The following is a 14,413-nucleotide window of genomic DNA, read 5'->3' as shown; positions in this document are numbered from 1 at the left end:
AAAGTTACGCAAATATTATGTGACAAAAAAAGTTCCAACTGCTGCCATTTCTTTCTACAGGGCCTCCGCTTTCAAAAAATTGGGGGTGAAGTAATTTTTGTTTTAGCAAAACAATTCAGAAAAATAAAACAATTGCTGTCAAAAAAAATGGTGAGGAATTTAAGGGCTTTACAACACTGGCAGTAGTTGCCTCCAGAATTAACTGCAAGCATTTGTCCAAGTTTCAGTAACATTTTACACAAATCCAGGCAGTTTTAACTTATGTTACTTTACAGCCTGGCACTGTAGCAGCAACAGATTTTCCTGGTGCAGTGACTGAAAGAATTCTAAGGGATATAGAGATATATATATCCCCCGCCAGTAATTTTTTTTTTTTTATTAAAATATTTTTGAACATTTTGCATGCAAGTAAAGGTGCACCAGAAAGCAATTTGTTGTAAAAACATTTTATTGACCCCATTCAATACACAATATAGGCACGGTTCCCACAAAACTTAAAAACGCTACGGTGATAGTGATTCAGCTTTTGGACTACCTCTTCTTAAATCCGTACTTCTTTCTTTCATAGAAGAGATCTGTTTTGGAACTGCCCAAATTCACAATTTTAGGACAACCATCCCTCTGAAAAATAAAAAAAAATAAAAAAAAATAATAAATAATGGACATTACAAAATGTGACAAAGCAAAGAGCAAATGATATCATAGTTTGGACACAGCGGGAGCTAATCAGCGGGTCAGAGAGGCAGGACGGCGTCATGTCAGAGAGGAAGATGGAGATCTTGTGTTTTTGCCAAGCAGGAACATGGATCTCTGTCTTCCCCCCAGTCAAAGCATCCCCCACACAATTAGCAAGCACTACCAGGGAACATATTTAACCCTTTAATCACCCCTAATGTTAACTCCTACCCTGCCAGTGTCATTAGTAGAGTGACAGTGCCTTTTTTTTTAGCACTGATCCTTTTTAGGGACCGACGACACCAATACATTAGTCACACACAAAGCGATCCCAGAGTTTGTAGACCCTATAACTTTTGCGCAAATCAATATATGCTTATTGGGATTTTGTTTAACCAAAAATGTGTAGCAGATTACCTATTGGCCTAAATCAGGCATGTCCAAAGTCTGGCCCGCGGGCCAATCGCGGCCCGGTTTTGAATGGCCGGCCTGGCTCTCTCAATCAGCGTGCCGCGGGATCAGGACTGTCAGATGAGCCCGATCCCCTGCACTGTGAGAAGCTCCGTCAGCTTCAAAAGTTAAAGTAAAGTGCAGGGGAGTGTGCTGTGCTCTCTGCTTCCCCCTACAGTGCAGTAACCAGCTGAATGAGGAAGCTGGAAAGGTACAGTACTGTGCTAGAAGCTAGATTAGTCTTAAAAGGGCTTTATTCATGTGTGTGTATGAAGTGGTTGTAAAGCCCATTCATGAAATTGGACCCAAGCACATATGTCTTCAGTGTTTACTTATCTCTCTCTTCAAAGCTCTAAGTGCTGTTTCTTTCTGGCACTTTCTTCCTCTCATCTGCAGAGAGAAGTTCTGACACAGGAGATAACAGCAGCTGAAAGTTTGTGTTGGAGAGGGAGCTTTGAATAGAAAAGCTCACTGCTTATCTACCTCTGACTACAGTTCTGCATGTTCCTTCCTTCCTCTGAATATGTGGAGGGTGGGGTGCCTTTCTTGCAATCAGCTCTCACACAGTGCAAGCCAGACGCCACACCCACTGCTGGAAGAGGAAGAACGATTTCTAACAATCTGCACTTTCCAAGGAGTAGGGAAAGACAGCAGATATACATGTAAAAAAACATATGTAGGGAGATTTGTTTAATCTGTGTATCATCGGAGGCTAATCACTTTACTGGGTATAGGAGAGGCTTTACATCAACTTTAAAAGTAGCGTAGTGCTGAATAGCAAAAATATGGCCTGGTCATGAAGGGGGTAAAATCATCCACAGCTGAAATTAAAATAAACAGTGTGAATCAAAAATCTCCAACATGATCATTGACATACAAACAAGCCAAAGCTAAAAAACAGAATTTTTTTGGAAAATAGGTCAAGGAGATACAATTTTCACATAAGAGAGTTCACAGAAGCCATCACAGACCTTGAGGGGATGGTACACACGCTGATAAAAGACCCAATACCCAAAGTCTCAGCCCACCAGATGGAGATAGGGTCCATCATGCTTTGATTGATCCTAGATCGGATGGTTTACCGAGAGATGTAATAGTATTTCCATGGAGAAATTGGCATTACTAACAAACGCCTTGCTGACATAGCCCCAGCCACAATCCAGAAGCGATCTTGAAAAACCTTACTCAATTACTGAACCAAAACATCAAATACTGCTGGGCTTTCCCCATTTCACACATAAGAGCAAGACTTGCTCTCTCTTTCTCCAGTCTTCAAGGAGAGAAGTTCTACCAAGCTTGAATTTCCAGGAATCCATCCAACTTGAAACGCCAACTTTTTGATATCTGCCAGCTGTCGCCTATATGGTCTCAATCTAAAAGGCCATCTCAGCGAAGCGCCTCGCCTGTCATCTGACCCTCAGGACAGTAATTCTCCCTAGAACTGCTAATGAATATTTAGAGTACTGCTGGGCCATTATCTATTCCCTTCCTTATACCTCCCACCTCCCCCCTCTTCCCAGGATCCCGTAAGAAGCCAATGATAAAACTAGACGACTAATCAACATCTCAGCAAGATATTCTGACCGGGATGCAAAGGGTAAGGGTAAGACAAGGTATTGAGAATAAGATAAAAAAATATATCCCTGCACCAGCCAAAACGAATAAAGCAAATACTGCTGCAAACATGGAGGGAAAAGCCAAAACCCAAGTGAACAGAGAGTAAAAGTAGTGCTGCGCTGTATAATTAATAGAAGTGCAAAGAGTGCTCTGAGGTAAATACACTAAAAACACACTGATAAAAAGGCAATGCACGTAAACTTCAACACAAGATAAAGTGCATGCGAATTGACACATATAAGCTTTAGCATGTAGTAAAGTGCATAGATCACACATAGGTCATTGTTGATCCTAAATAGGCCAATGAGAGCAAGTCACAGTGATCGTGAACTGATACGGTGAGATAATCCAAAATAAAAGATAAAAATCAAATGAAATATAAAAATGATAAATCAAGGTGAATAAATGTGTCCGTGAAAAAGTTCCTTTTCCAGATTTATAGTATGGTGCAGCATTGATATTGGCTGTATATCAATAAACGAATATAAAGTGCTGGTGATCACTTTCTATGTTGAAGTGCTGGTGGCAGAGGGCTTCTGGTGACATGTGGCTTCTTATCCTCTAGGTTTATAGGTGTCTCCTTACCTTACTGCTGCAAGGTAACCACATGTAAATGTATCTTTAATGGATGGAAGCGTTGCATGTCCCCTTGTACACGTCCCAAAATATCCTCTCCAGCTCTGCTGGCGTGTATGTCCTATTCACAGTCAGGGTTCCCTTTTAAACTCACTGGAGCGGGTGAACCTCATAGAACGTGACATGGATGGATATGGGGGACAAGAGGAATGCTCCAATAGTGTAGTCATTTCATAAGAGGGTTTATTGATAATAAAACAGGTACTCGCATTCAATAATAGCAAAACTGGTAAAACAAAAACGAGCAGTGAGCTTGTCCACATCACACTAGGATACCGGAAGTGACGTGGACGAGCTCGCTGCTCGTATTGTGATTTTATTTTCCTATAAAAACAACAGGCACTGCTTTGTTGAAGTGGATTTGCACAGAGCAGCCCCAACCCTCCTCTTCTTGGGTCCCTCCCTCCTGTTCAGTGCCCCCACAGCAAGCAGCTTGCTATGGGAGCACCCAAGCCGAGTCACAGCTCCCTGTGTTCAGACATGGGGCCCCAGCCCCTATCTCCCCTGATTGGCTAGTAGCCAATGGCGCTGCTGCTGTGTCTCAGCCAATCAGGAGGGAGAATCTCGGATGGCCAAAACATTCGTGGACATCACTGGATAGAGAGATACCTCAGGTAAGTGTTAAAGTGGCTGCTGCACACAGGCCTTTCATCTTAATTCATAGACCGTATTAAGATAAAAAAAAAAAAACACACCACACCCTTCTGCCTTTACAATCTCTTTAAGACCAACAGAAGCCACTTGTTTGCAGTAACCGCCTCTAAAGGTGGTTGTTATACATCAAGTTAAGAATCCCATCATGTTTGTCCATACCATTTTCATTTGTCTTTTTAAAATATTCTGTTAATAAAAATTCATCAAGCCAAAGTCTGATATTGGATGAACAACAATGGATTAACAAATGATGGATGCCAATTATTTGTCGATTTCAAAGTGCTCTGTGAATGGACAAAGATTGTGTGAGGTTCAACTGCACCTGCAAGATGTTTTCTGAGAAGAGACAAGGATATTAAGTAAAACAAGTGCAGAATTTCACTTTCCAGAATAGACGCCTTTTCTGCCCAGGCCATCCTAATGTGCTCATCTCGCACTTATTCCCCCAACTTCCTGCAACATTGTGACAATCCAGGAAATGCCATATCCCATCATTCACTGCCTTACAAGATAGAGTGCGTTTTTCTCTCTGGCCAACACCTCCCTCTTTTCTGTATCACCTCTTATTACCAACATTTTCCTACTTCCCCCTTTGAGGTGGCCCTACGCTATACAATCTGATTGTACAATCTCCTTTAGATCTAGCATCAAAATATGTAGTGAAAGGACCTGTTGGATTTGATACAAACTGAAAGGATTGTTCAGGTGTGTCCTTCCATTATAGTTTTGGTAAATGTAAAGGAAATTTTACAACCATATTGTATAATGTACAGCCAGCTTTATGCAAATACATGGAAGGGAGTGAGTGGAGACATTCAGCGGTCGTTTTTGTAATGAAGCTCAGGAAGGGGAGAGGGGAGGCTGTGAACAGACCAATTTAACTTTCAAGTCCCATTAACACCTAGCATAGTGGGAGCACACGTCTTTGGCGTGCCTTTCCTGTGATGTCATAGGACAGCATATTGATTGCAATGGGCTGCCCTATGCGCAACAAATGCAGCAAAGTAGCTCATGCAGCATTTTGGCAAGTTGTGGCTTGCACGTTTTTACTGCTCGTTTTGTCGCATTTGGGGTGTTGCTAATAATTAATGGCACCAATTGCAACACCATTTTTTTTTTCACGTGCTCCAGAAAGCGAAAGCCTCACTGTAAAACCATCCTAGTGTTTAACATTACCCCTTTAAGACCCTCCCACTGCCCCACTGTGCAGTTTGGCCACCTTTGAGCTGCATGCAGGAAACCTATAGAAGTGGAAGCAGGTGCAAAAAGGCAACAGACGCATATCAAAATTTTACATGCGACTGTCTGTGCAGCCACTGCATCCGGCCTCAGTGCCCATCTGAATGAGTCCCAAATCTGCTAAACACCTTGTGTGCAAGGGGACTAAACATGGTCGTCACAACAGAAATTTTAATGTGGAACACCTAACCAGCATAACATGCAAACTAGGTGGTGTATAAAAAGTGGCCATACACTAAACAATCTGTACAAATCCCTTTTATATTTACCAAAACTATGGAGGACAAACCCATCTATCCAAGCACTCTGAATCCAATCAGGTAGGCCCTTGCCTACATAGTTGTTGCTGCTATTATGCGATTGCTCAGTTACTTCTCCTGCCTCAGTGTGCACACTCTAAGTGAACGGTCTGTGCAAAGACAAGGAGTGGCACAAAAATGATCTCAGAAAAAGGAGGACAGTGGCTGTGTATGGAGGGAGAAAGGTGCCCACTGAAATGACTGCATTGGAGAATCATAACTACAGAAGTGTGCGGGACATAGAGTGAGAAATACAGCGGCTGATGTATTTGAATGACACCATGCTCCTATGATCTAACTGTTCTGCTGTCCCAAAGGACAGGTCATGGAGGAGTTATTTTATAGAAGAAAGCAGAGGTTGAGGCGACACCTGCTCCAAAACATAGGGACAGCTGTTTATTTTCTGCAACAGATGTACAGCAATGGTATATTGGTACATGGGGAAGAGAATTATGAAGTTAGCCTTTAAACTGCACAGTAAGCATGTAATAAACCAAAACTCCTTGTTCTCTGCTGAATTGCTTACATCTTTCTCTTGAATGGTGCACTCCTTGCAGTAGTAAGCATCTGACACGCCGGGGCCACCACAAATCACACAACGTCCTTGGTAAGATCCATAATTACACTCATCACATATGCGTACTAGCGTACAGGGACGTACATAGGAGTCACATATTACACATTTTCCATCACCTACACAGAAATGTAAATAAAAAAGAAATTCAACTTTTAAAATTTAGAAAACATTGTTCAGATGAAGCATATAGCATTATCATACAAATATTTAAAAAAAAAATTCTAAAAAAAGTATCACAGTGAAAAGTATTGGCCGTTTAAGGTTTTTCCCAATCATGACAAAGGATTGCAGCATTATAATAAAAAAATAAAAAATAAAAAGAAAAAACCTATCCTGTCCTGCTAGCAATAAATTAAATATAGTTTTGCTTTGAAGGTGCATCTAATGTTCTTAGCCAGGCTGAATAGTTTTTCTTTTAAAAATTTGGTCACAGGCCTAGATCACAGGATTGCAGGTTGATAAAACTGTCAGTGTGGCAAGTGTTGGGTCGGGGGTGGAGCCACGCTGCATAATCAGGGGCTGGGCTTCTTTAACTCAGAAGAGGCAACTGGCTGAGGAGATCAAGCTGGCGATGTGGGACACAGGCTGCGACACCTGAACAGCAGATCACCGATAGGCAATGCCAAATCTGCATATATTTTTTTATTATTTTTTTTTTTTTTTTTTTTAAAGAGAACCCAGTATAACAGGTAAAGGGTGACATTTCTCGCTAGCGGCAACAATGCACAACACAAGTGCAGCAGTGTATGCACATTACACGAAAGACTTAAACCTCTGCATCAACATAAACTATCACATCCATATAGAACAGTGTTTCTCAAACTTTTGTCTTGCGGCACACCAAAAAGATGTAAAAAATTTTGCAATGCAGCCTCACCAGTGCCCATCAGTGCAGCCTGATCACTGGGGCAGGGCAAATGGAGGTGTTTGAGGAAAGTGGGAGAGATGGGATGTGGGGGGGCAGCTAGCTGGGGGTGTCAGGGTCTGTCACCTGACAGCTCAGCAGGTCCTTGCACACCATGGCCTCCTTTGCGCACCTTGCCTCCAAGACTCCAGGAGTTGTAGTTTCCGCTGAGCTTGAGCACAGACTAACTCTCAGAATGCAGCCGTAGCTGTGCCCCGGCAGAATTGTTACAGTGACAGCTCCCAGCGGCACACTCGCAAATGTGACGGGCCACACAATTTGAGCAACACTGATAATGTCATGTTTATATTGCATGATTTATACTGTGGTACTGGATACAAAAAATAGAACAAATAGTTCATAGGCACAAAACACATGCCATGTATAGGGCTACGCGTTGTACCAAATACACAGATACACTGGCTCACAAATGCAATGCAGGAGAAATATAGTGTTGCAAAACACTATACTGTGACTGTCAAGACAGCACAGCAAATATAGTTCACAATACACAAGGCAGTTTTTGAGACTGAATCTCATTATATAGCGTTATTTTACAATACTGCGCAGTTACTCATGTATGACATTATTTAGGCATGGTAGTGAAGCAGTGGAGGCATCATACAAAATATCACTGTATGATATATTTTATGGGGCTCAGTATTTGTAGTAACTCCTGGGCCTCATACATTGATAAGGTTGATATTCTCTATGGGATAATATATGTACAGCTAAAGTCGCAAAGTTATCTTGTAATAGCCTAATCCATCTCTTTGGGAGTTGAGGAAATACAATAACTGACCAGTTTGGCAGAAAGACCCTCTTGTATAGTGTACAATTTGCATATGTCAGAGAGAATTGACTACAGTACTTACATTTCTCACACAATCTTCCAATCGCTGAAAAAGCAAAGAACACAAAATGTTAGTCTAGGATTATACAGCATTTATCAACCCATAAAATAGAGTTCTTCAATCAAACTCTTCTCCCTGAAACCGTTTATTCATTTTTGTTTTAAAGGGTTACTAAACCCGCAACAGTAAAATCAGTCTGTGCATGCAGTAAAGCATGCTTGTTAAACTCACTGTGGAACCTAAAGGGTTAATACTCACAATGTGTAAAAGGGCTGTTTGATCCTGTATGCAGATGCTCTGCATCTTGCATTGCCCCCAAAACATGTCTGGATTAGACAGAGTTACAGGAGTCAGGCTGCACATGCTCAGTTTGGGTGTGTATTGCTAGAGAGCTTTTTTCTTCTTGGGAGTGCGCATGTGATCAGCACAGGGCCAAGCAGCCTGTCCAGTCATAGGGTCAGGGGTCCTGCATCCTAATAGGACAGCCAGTGCAGTATGAAAACGCCTCCTACAGGCTTTACCAGGCACAAGACTGCTATATACTGCTAATTAGAAAAGGTTTATAGTTTCTATTTACTAAAAGAATTGCATTTCCATGTTCTGGGGGAGACCAGGGTCCTGGGTTTAGTAACAAAACTCTCTAACCCTCGAAAACAACATCAAAATTGAAAGGCATTTGTGAGGTAAAAGTATTACCTTTTGTACCACCTCCTCCCTCCATTTAGAATGCGAGTTCCACTAGCAGGGCCCTCCTGTATTGAACTGTATGGCAATTGTGCTGCCCCCCCTCTACATTGTAAAGCGATGCGCAAACTGTTGGCGCTACATAAAGCCTGTTTTATTATAATAAAAGTACATTAACCCTTTGCTTTTAGCAACTGCAGAAATAACAGCAACTAAGGCTTTGTGCAGACTAGGAGCTTAAAAAAAAAAAAAACACCAGACATTGGCACCCAAAGCAGATTGCAAAGGCAGCGCATTTTAAGCACCGTGGGGGGAAATTAATTAGCTCACTTGTAAAGAACCAGAAGTATAATTTTGGTGTTATTAGAAGGTCTCATGCACAGGCATGTTGGGCCACAGCATTAAAAATAAAAAAAAACAAGGGGGGGGGGAGGCTGTGTCCTGGAGGCACAGGTGGGGTATAAAGCCCGCTACCAGCTGCCTGTGAAAATCAATACCAGGCAAGCATATCCTGTAGCGCTATGCACAGCCGAGTGTTACCCATGTAAGGGGTTGTATGCCCCAAACAGAATTTCAGGCATACACCCAATATGTAGGTACTGCTGGAATGTATGTACAGCTGCTACCTATTACTGCCATTCATGTGGAGAAGGGAAGTGTTCTGCAGTTCTACTTCCTGTCCTACAGCGACAATGCAACTGCCTCGCAGATATTCTACAGGTTGTAGCGTCCTTTCAAACAGATTCTAGAGGTCAGCAGACACAGATACAGCGCATTTCACACCAGATTTGAAGAGTATTTTATTTGCCCTCATTAACATGGGCTCAGGCCTAGTTCACACCATAGAAATGCAGTCTGGATGTGTTCCAGATGCTTTTCTGCATGCACATTTTTCGATACGTTCCAGTTCGTGGCTTCCTCTCTCGTCTTAACCTTAAATAAGGACGTGTGTGTTTAGGTGCATGTTTGATCCTTTTTTACATCGTTCCAGTACAGTCACCATGTCCAGTGTAGGAAAAATGCAGCATGTTCTACTTTTTTTCTGGAACTGGAATGCACTGCTGTGATCTATGCCATTAAAACCATATAACCTACTTTCCATGCGTTTTGGATGCAGAAAACAAAACACACAGGACTGCATGTAGTGTGAACTGGTCTTTCTGATCAGTACAGCTGTGCAGAGAGCCACCTTTATACACCTCAGAAGGACAGCTGGTCTGTGGGGTCAGCCTGTTTTGATCAATGACCAGCAGACGGCTGCACAGATCACCACACACAATCTTGGTGGTACATCCGTGCGGGACTAACGCACGGCTCACAATGCAATTTGGTCCTGCGAGGATGTACATAGTGGCTGCAAATTTTGAGAAGGGGGGGGGGGGGGCTAACAGTGCAGCCACCCACCCCCAGCTCTGCCCCCCCCCCCCCCATCAATAGCGCAGGCAGCGATTTACTCCGGGCGACAGCTTCTGCCGTGCATCTCCTCCCCCCTACTCCCTGGCCAAATTGGAGCACTACTCCTTTCGGCCAAAATCAGGAAACAGGCCCCGATTGGCCAGGAGGAGAATCAGTGTGACAACAGCAAATACTAATTCGCTATTGTCGCACAACTGGGTGGGCAGGGGGGGGGGGGGGGAGCAGTCCTTTGACCCCTGAGCCCATCCTTTTTAAAGCCGATTAGAACCCCTGACTCTAATCACATGGAAAAAAATAAATCACGACTGGAATCCATGCATCCAGCGCCCGTGCGCCCTGTATTACAGACCATGCTGGATGCACACGTAGGGATAGGTGTGGGGATATGTGCAACCATCTGCCTGCCATTGATATAAAACAGGTTGACTACACCTCCTAGGTGCATAAACACAGCCATCAACTGTACACAACCAGGGACCAAAGGACCACTAAACCCACCACTGTGCCCACACATGTGATGGCGGCCAAAGCATTCAATTCTATTCAATCACACGGAACAAGTGAGCTACATTCATTGTGATTGGGAAGCTACAGACGCCACGCGGATATCAAAGCACCTTCTCCGCCTACAACCCTAAGAGCCACCCCAGCAGCAGACTCATCCCAGGCCGCCCACATCTCACTCCCGGTCCCAGAAAAACTCACCCACACCGGCTTGTTTCCTGCAAAAGATCAAATCTGGGTGATGCTTCGCCATCTTCCTTCACTGTCACTCGCAATACCAACGTGCGCGTTCCAAGCCTCGCTATAACATTATCTACTGATTGGCTGCCGAGTAGGTAGTGACCTCAATGCGTGTGCACGGGAGACTGTTCTTTCACTTGATTGGACACAAATTGACTTCCGTTTTCTATTTCTTTTTTTCTCCTCTCTAAAAACTTTATTTGTTTCATATTATCACAACAAACGCTCTAATTAAAAAGTTATGTGGTGAGGCTCCTGTATAATCACCGTTAACCACTTCGAAGCTACAGGCGCCACACCGCACCTTCTCTGGATATAACTAGGAGGAACCCTAATGCTGCGTACACGCGACCGGACTTTTCCGGAAGACTTTAGGCGGAGTTCTGACTGGACTTTCTGAACGAACAGACTTGGGCACACACAAACCGACTAAGTCCGTTCGAAAGGCCGTTTGGTTTTAACGTGATGACGTACGACTGGACTAGAAAAGGAAGTTCAGTAGCCAGTAGCTGCCCTTGCGGACAGATTTGAAACGTTGTATTTCTAGGTCCACCTGATTTTTTTTTTTAATGAAAAATGATCGAATTAGCACACACACGATTGGATAGTCTGATTCCGTTGGACCTAGTCTGCCGGAAAGTCCGGTCATGTGTACGCAGCATTAGAGCTATCCGAGCAGCGGTCTCATCCCAGGCCGCTCACATCTGAGATGGTTTTATTGGCCAGCGAGTATGTAGTGACCTGAATGCGTGTACGCAGGAGACTGTTCTTTCACTTGATTGGACAAATATGGACTTCCACTTTCTATTTTTTTTTTTCCCCCTCTAAAAACTTTATTTGTTTCATATTACCCACTTCACCTCCACAAGATTTACCCCCCCACGACCAGGTCATTTTTTGCCCTACTGCACAGCATTACTTGCCCTCTGGAAGATTTACTGCGTTACTTTGACAATTGCGCGGTGGTGCAACACTGTACCCAAATAAAGTGTATGTCCTTTTCCCCACAAATAGAGCTTTCTTTTGGTGGTATGTGAGCATCTCTGCGTTTTTTTTTTGTACTATAAACAAAAAACGACCAACAATATTTTTACTTTCTGCTATAAAACATATCCAATAAAAAATGGAAAAAATTTAATTTCTTTATCAATTTAGACCAATATGTATTCTGCTACATATTTTTGGTAAGAAAAATTTACAATAAACGTATATTGATTGGTTTGCTCAAAAGTTATAGTGTCTACAAACTATGGGATATTCTTTTTTGTTTTTTTACTATTAATGGCGGCTATCAGTGACTTATAGTGGGACTGTGATATTGCGAGGGACAAATTGAATACTAAAAGACACTTTTAACACTTTTTGGGGACCAGTCACACTACTACAGCGATCAGTGCTAAAAAATATACACTGTCCGGGCTGCTGTTAGAAATCATGGGGCCCCATACAGCCTACCTCGCAACCCCCCCCCCCCCCACATGACAGGGTCAGGGCCTGAGCTTAAGAACCCCTCCCTCTAGCCCACAGGCAGCCAGTGGAGAAGAAGGAGATGGCGTGGACTGTGTGCAATGGAGAAATGTGGGTGTGTCAAATTTGCACTAACAGTAGGGCTAAAAACAAGTACAGAGCACAGTGCTCAAATGTATTTAACACACAGAGTGCAGATGAGGTGTATATAGTTTGCAAAAATCAGGTGTCAAGAAGATGTAATGAACAGAGTGCGGGTTTAATGAGTATGTACTGTACAGTGTGCACATGATTCATTGGTCAGGAATGGGTAATGTACATGGCCAGTGGTCAGGAGTGAATACCTTGCAGAGTACTCATGCATAGTTCAAGGGTCAGGAGTGGGTAATGCATAGAATGCAGAGGTCTGGAGTATGTATCATACAGAGTGCACAGGTCATGAGTGGGTAAAGTGAATAGTTTAGGGGTCAGGAGTGACTAACATGAATAGTTTAGGGGTCAGTAGTGGGTAACGTGAATAGTTCAGGGGACAGGAGTGGGTAATGTGAATAGTTCAGGGGTCAGGAGTGGGAAACGTTCATAGTTCAGGGGTCAGGAATGGGTAATGAATAGAATGCAGGGGTCTGGAGTATGTAACATGCAGAGTCCAGAGGTCAGGAGTGGGTAACGTTATATAGTTCAGGGGTCAGGAGCGGGTAACATGAATAGTTCAGGGGTCAGGAGTGGGTAATGTGAATAGTTCAGGGGTCAGGAGCGGGTAACATGAATAGTTCAGGGGTCAGGAGTGGGTAATGTGAATAGTTCAGGGGTCAGGAGTGGGTAGCATGAATAGTCCAGGGGTCAGGAGTGGGTAACGTGAATAGTCCAGGGGTCAGGAGTGGGTAACGTGAATAGTCCAGGGGTCAGGAGTGGGTAACGTGAATAGTTCAGGGGTCAGGAGTGGGTAACGTGAATAGTCCAGGGGTCAGGAGTGGGTAACGTGAATAGTTCAGGGGTCAGGAGTGGGTAACGTGAATAGTCCAGGGGTCAGGAGTGGGTAACGTGAATAGTCCAGGGGTCAGGAGTGGGTAACGTGAATAGTTCAGGGCTCTGGAGTGGGTAACGTGAATAGTTCAGGGCTCAGGAGTGGGTAACGTGAATAGTTCAGGGGTCAGGGATGGGTAACGCGCATAGTTCAGGGGTCAGGAGTGGGTAATGCATGGAATGCAGGGGTCTGGAGTATGTAACATATAGAGTCCAGGGGTTTGGAGGGATATCAGGCAAAACCAGCAAATGGGGTATACAAAAGTTATCCCCACATGTCACATTTGATGGCCAAAAATGACCTGTACCAGTGAAGAGGGCCGCTGTATAATGAATGTAGTTGCAGCGAGGTAGTGCAGGTTTTTAGGGATTAAATCAGGGGGTTAAGATGCAATATGTTAAGTCACTACCACCTGGCAAACACCCTCTAAAAAATTATCCATTGTGGATCACTCTTCAGTGGACGACACATGCATGCACTAATCCACAGCAATAATGCAACTGAGATGTGTCACTTCAACCATGTGGTTAGTGCTGCAGCATCTAATATTACTTCAAGAGACTTATTAAAATAAATCAATGGAATAAAAACGACAACCTCTACTCCTATTCCCTTATCCTGGGCGCTGAGTTGGGCAGCCAGGGCAGAGGAGCTGAAAGAGAACTATTGAAACACTTTCGGGAGTAATCTGCATCCTCCTGTCCAGACTATGACAATAAAGTTCCAATCTCTTCCATATAAATACACCGAGACCAGCCAGGACTTTAATGTAATGGTCTGGACAGGCGGCTGCAGATTACTCCCAAAAGTTAATAATAAGTTCTCTCACTGCATTAGCTCCCCGCACTAAGGCATGGGACTCGGAAAAGTGCTTTTTAAAACCACTGTAGTGCAAAGCGCAGGAATGGTATATCGGTATGGTACCTATAATTTGCCAGTCCCCTCTCTGCCTCCGGCGCCCTTGCAGGGTCGGGCCTGGTATAGGATGAGTTGAGTTGCATCCTTATATATGCGGCCATTTACCCCATAGGATCTTGACGCGTTTGGGACACACATTCTAGGGCCAATTTAGACAAGATCCAATTAACCTACCAGCATGTCTTTGGAGTGTGGGAGGAAACCGGAGTACACGGAGGAAACCTATGCAGACACATGAAGAACATGCAAACTCCA

General features: G+C 43.6%; 1 protein-coding gene across 1 annotated transcript; it reads right to left on the bottom strand.

The window, feature by feature from the left end:
• Window positions 1-430: 430 nt before the first annotated feature.
• PHF5A (PHD finger protein 5A) lies at window positions 431-10,849 on the bottom strand. Its single transcript, XM_077452289.1, has 4 exons — window positions 10,711-10,849; window positions 7,927-7,950; window positions 6,097-6,263; window positions 431-621 (listed from the first exon to the last, which is right to left on the bottom strand). The coding sequence occupies exons 1-4, from the start codon at window positions 10,760-10,762 to the stop codon at window positions 532-534; spliced, it is 333 nt and encodes a 110-aa protein (XP_077308415.1). The 5' UTR covers window positions 10,763-10,849; the 3' UTR covers window positions 431-531.
• Window positions 10,850-14,413: the final 3,564 nt, after the last annotated feature.

Source organism: Lithobates pipiens, unplaced genomic scaffold (assembly GCF_037356315.1).
Source record: "Lithobates pipiens isolate NorthernLeopardFrog02 unplaced genomic scaffold, aLitPip1_a1.2 Scaffold_23, whole genome shotgun sequence".
Taxonomy (NCBI): Eukaryota; Metazoa; Chordata; class Amphibia; order Anura; family Ranidae; genus Lithobates; species Lithobates pipiens.
This window is presented reverse-complemented; position numbering and strand designations above follow the sequence as displayed.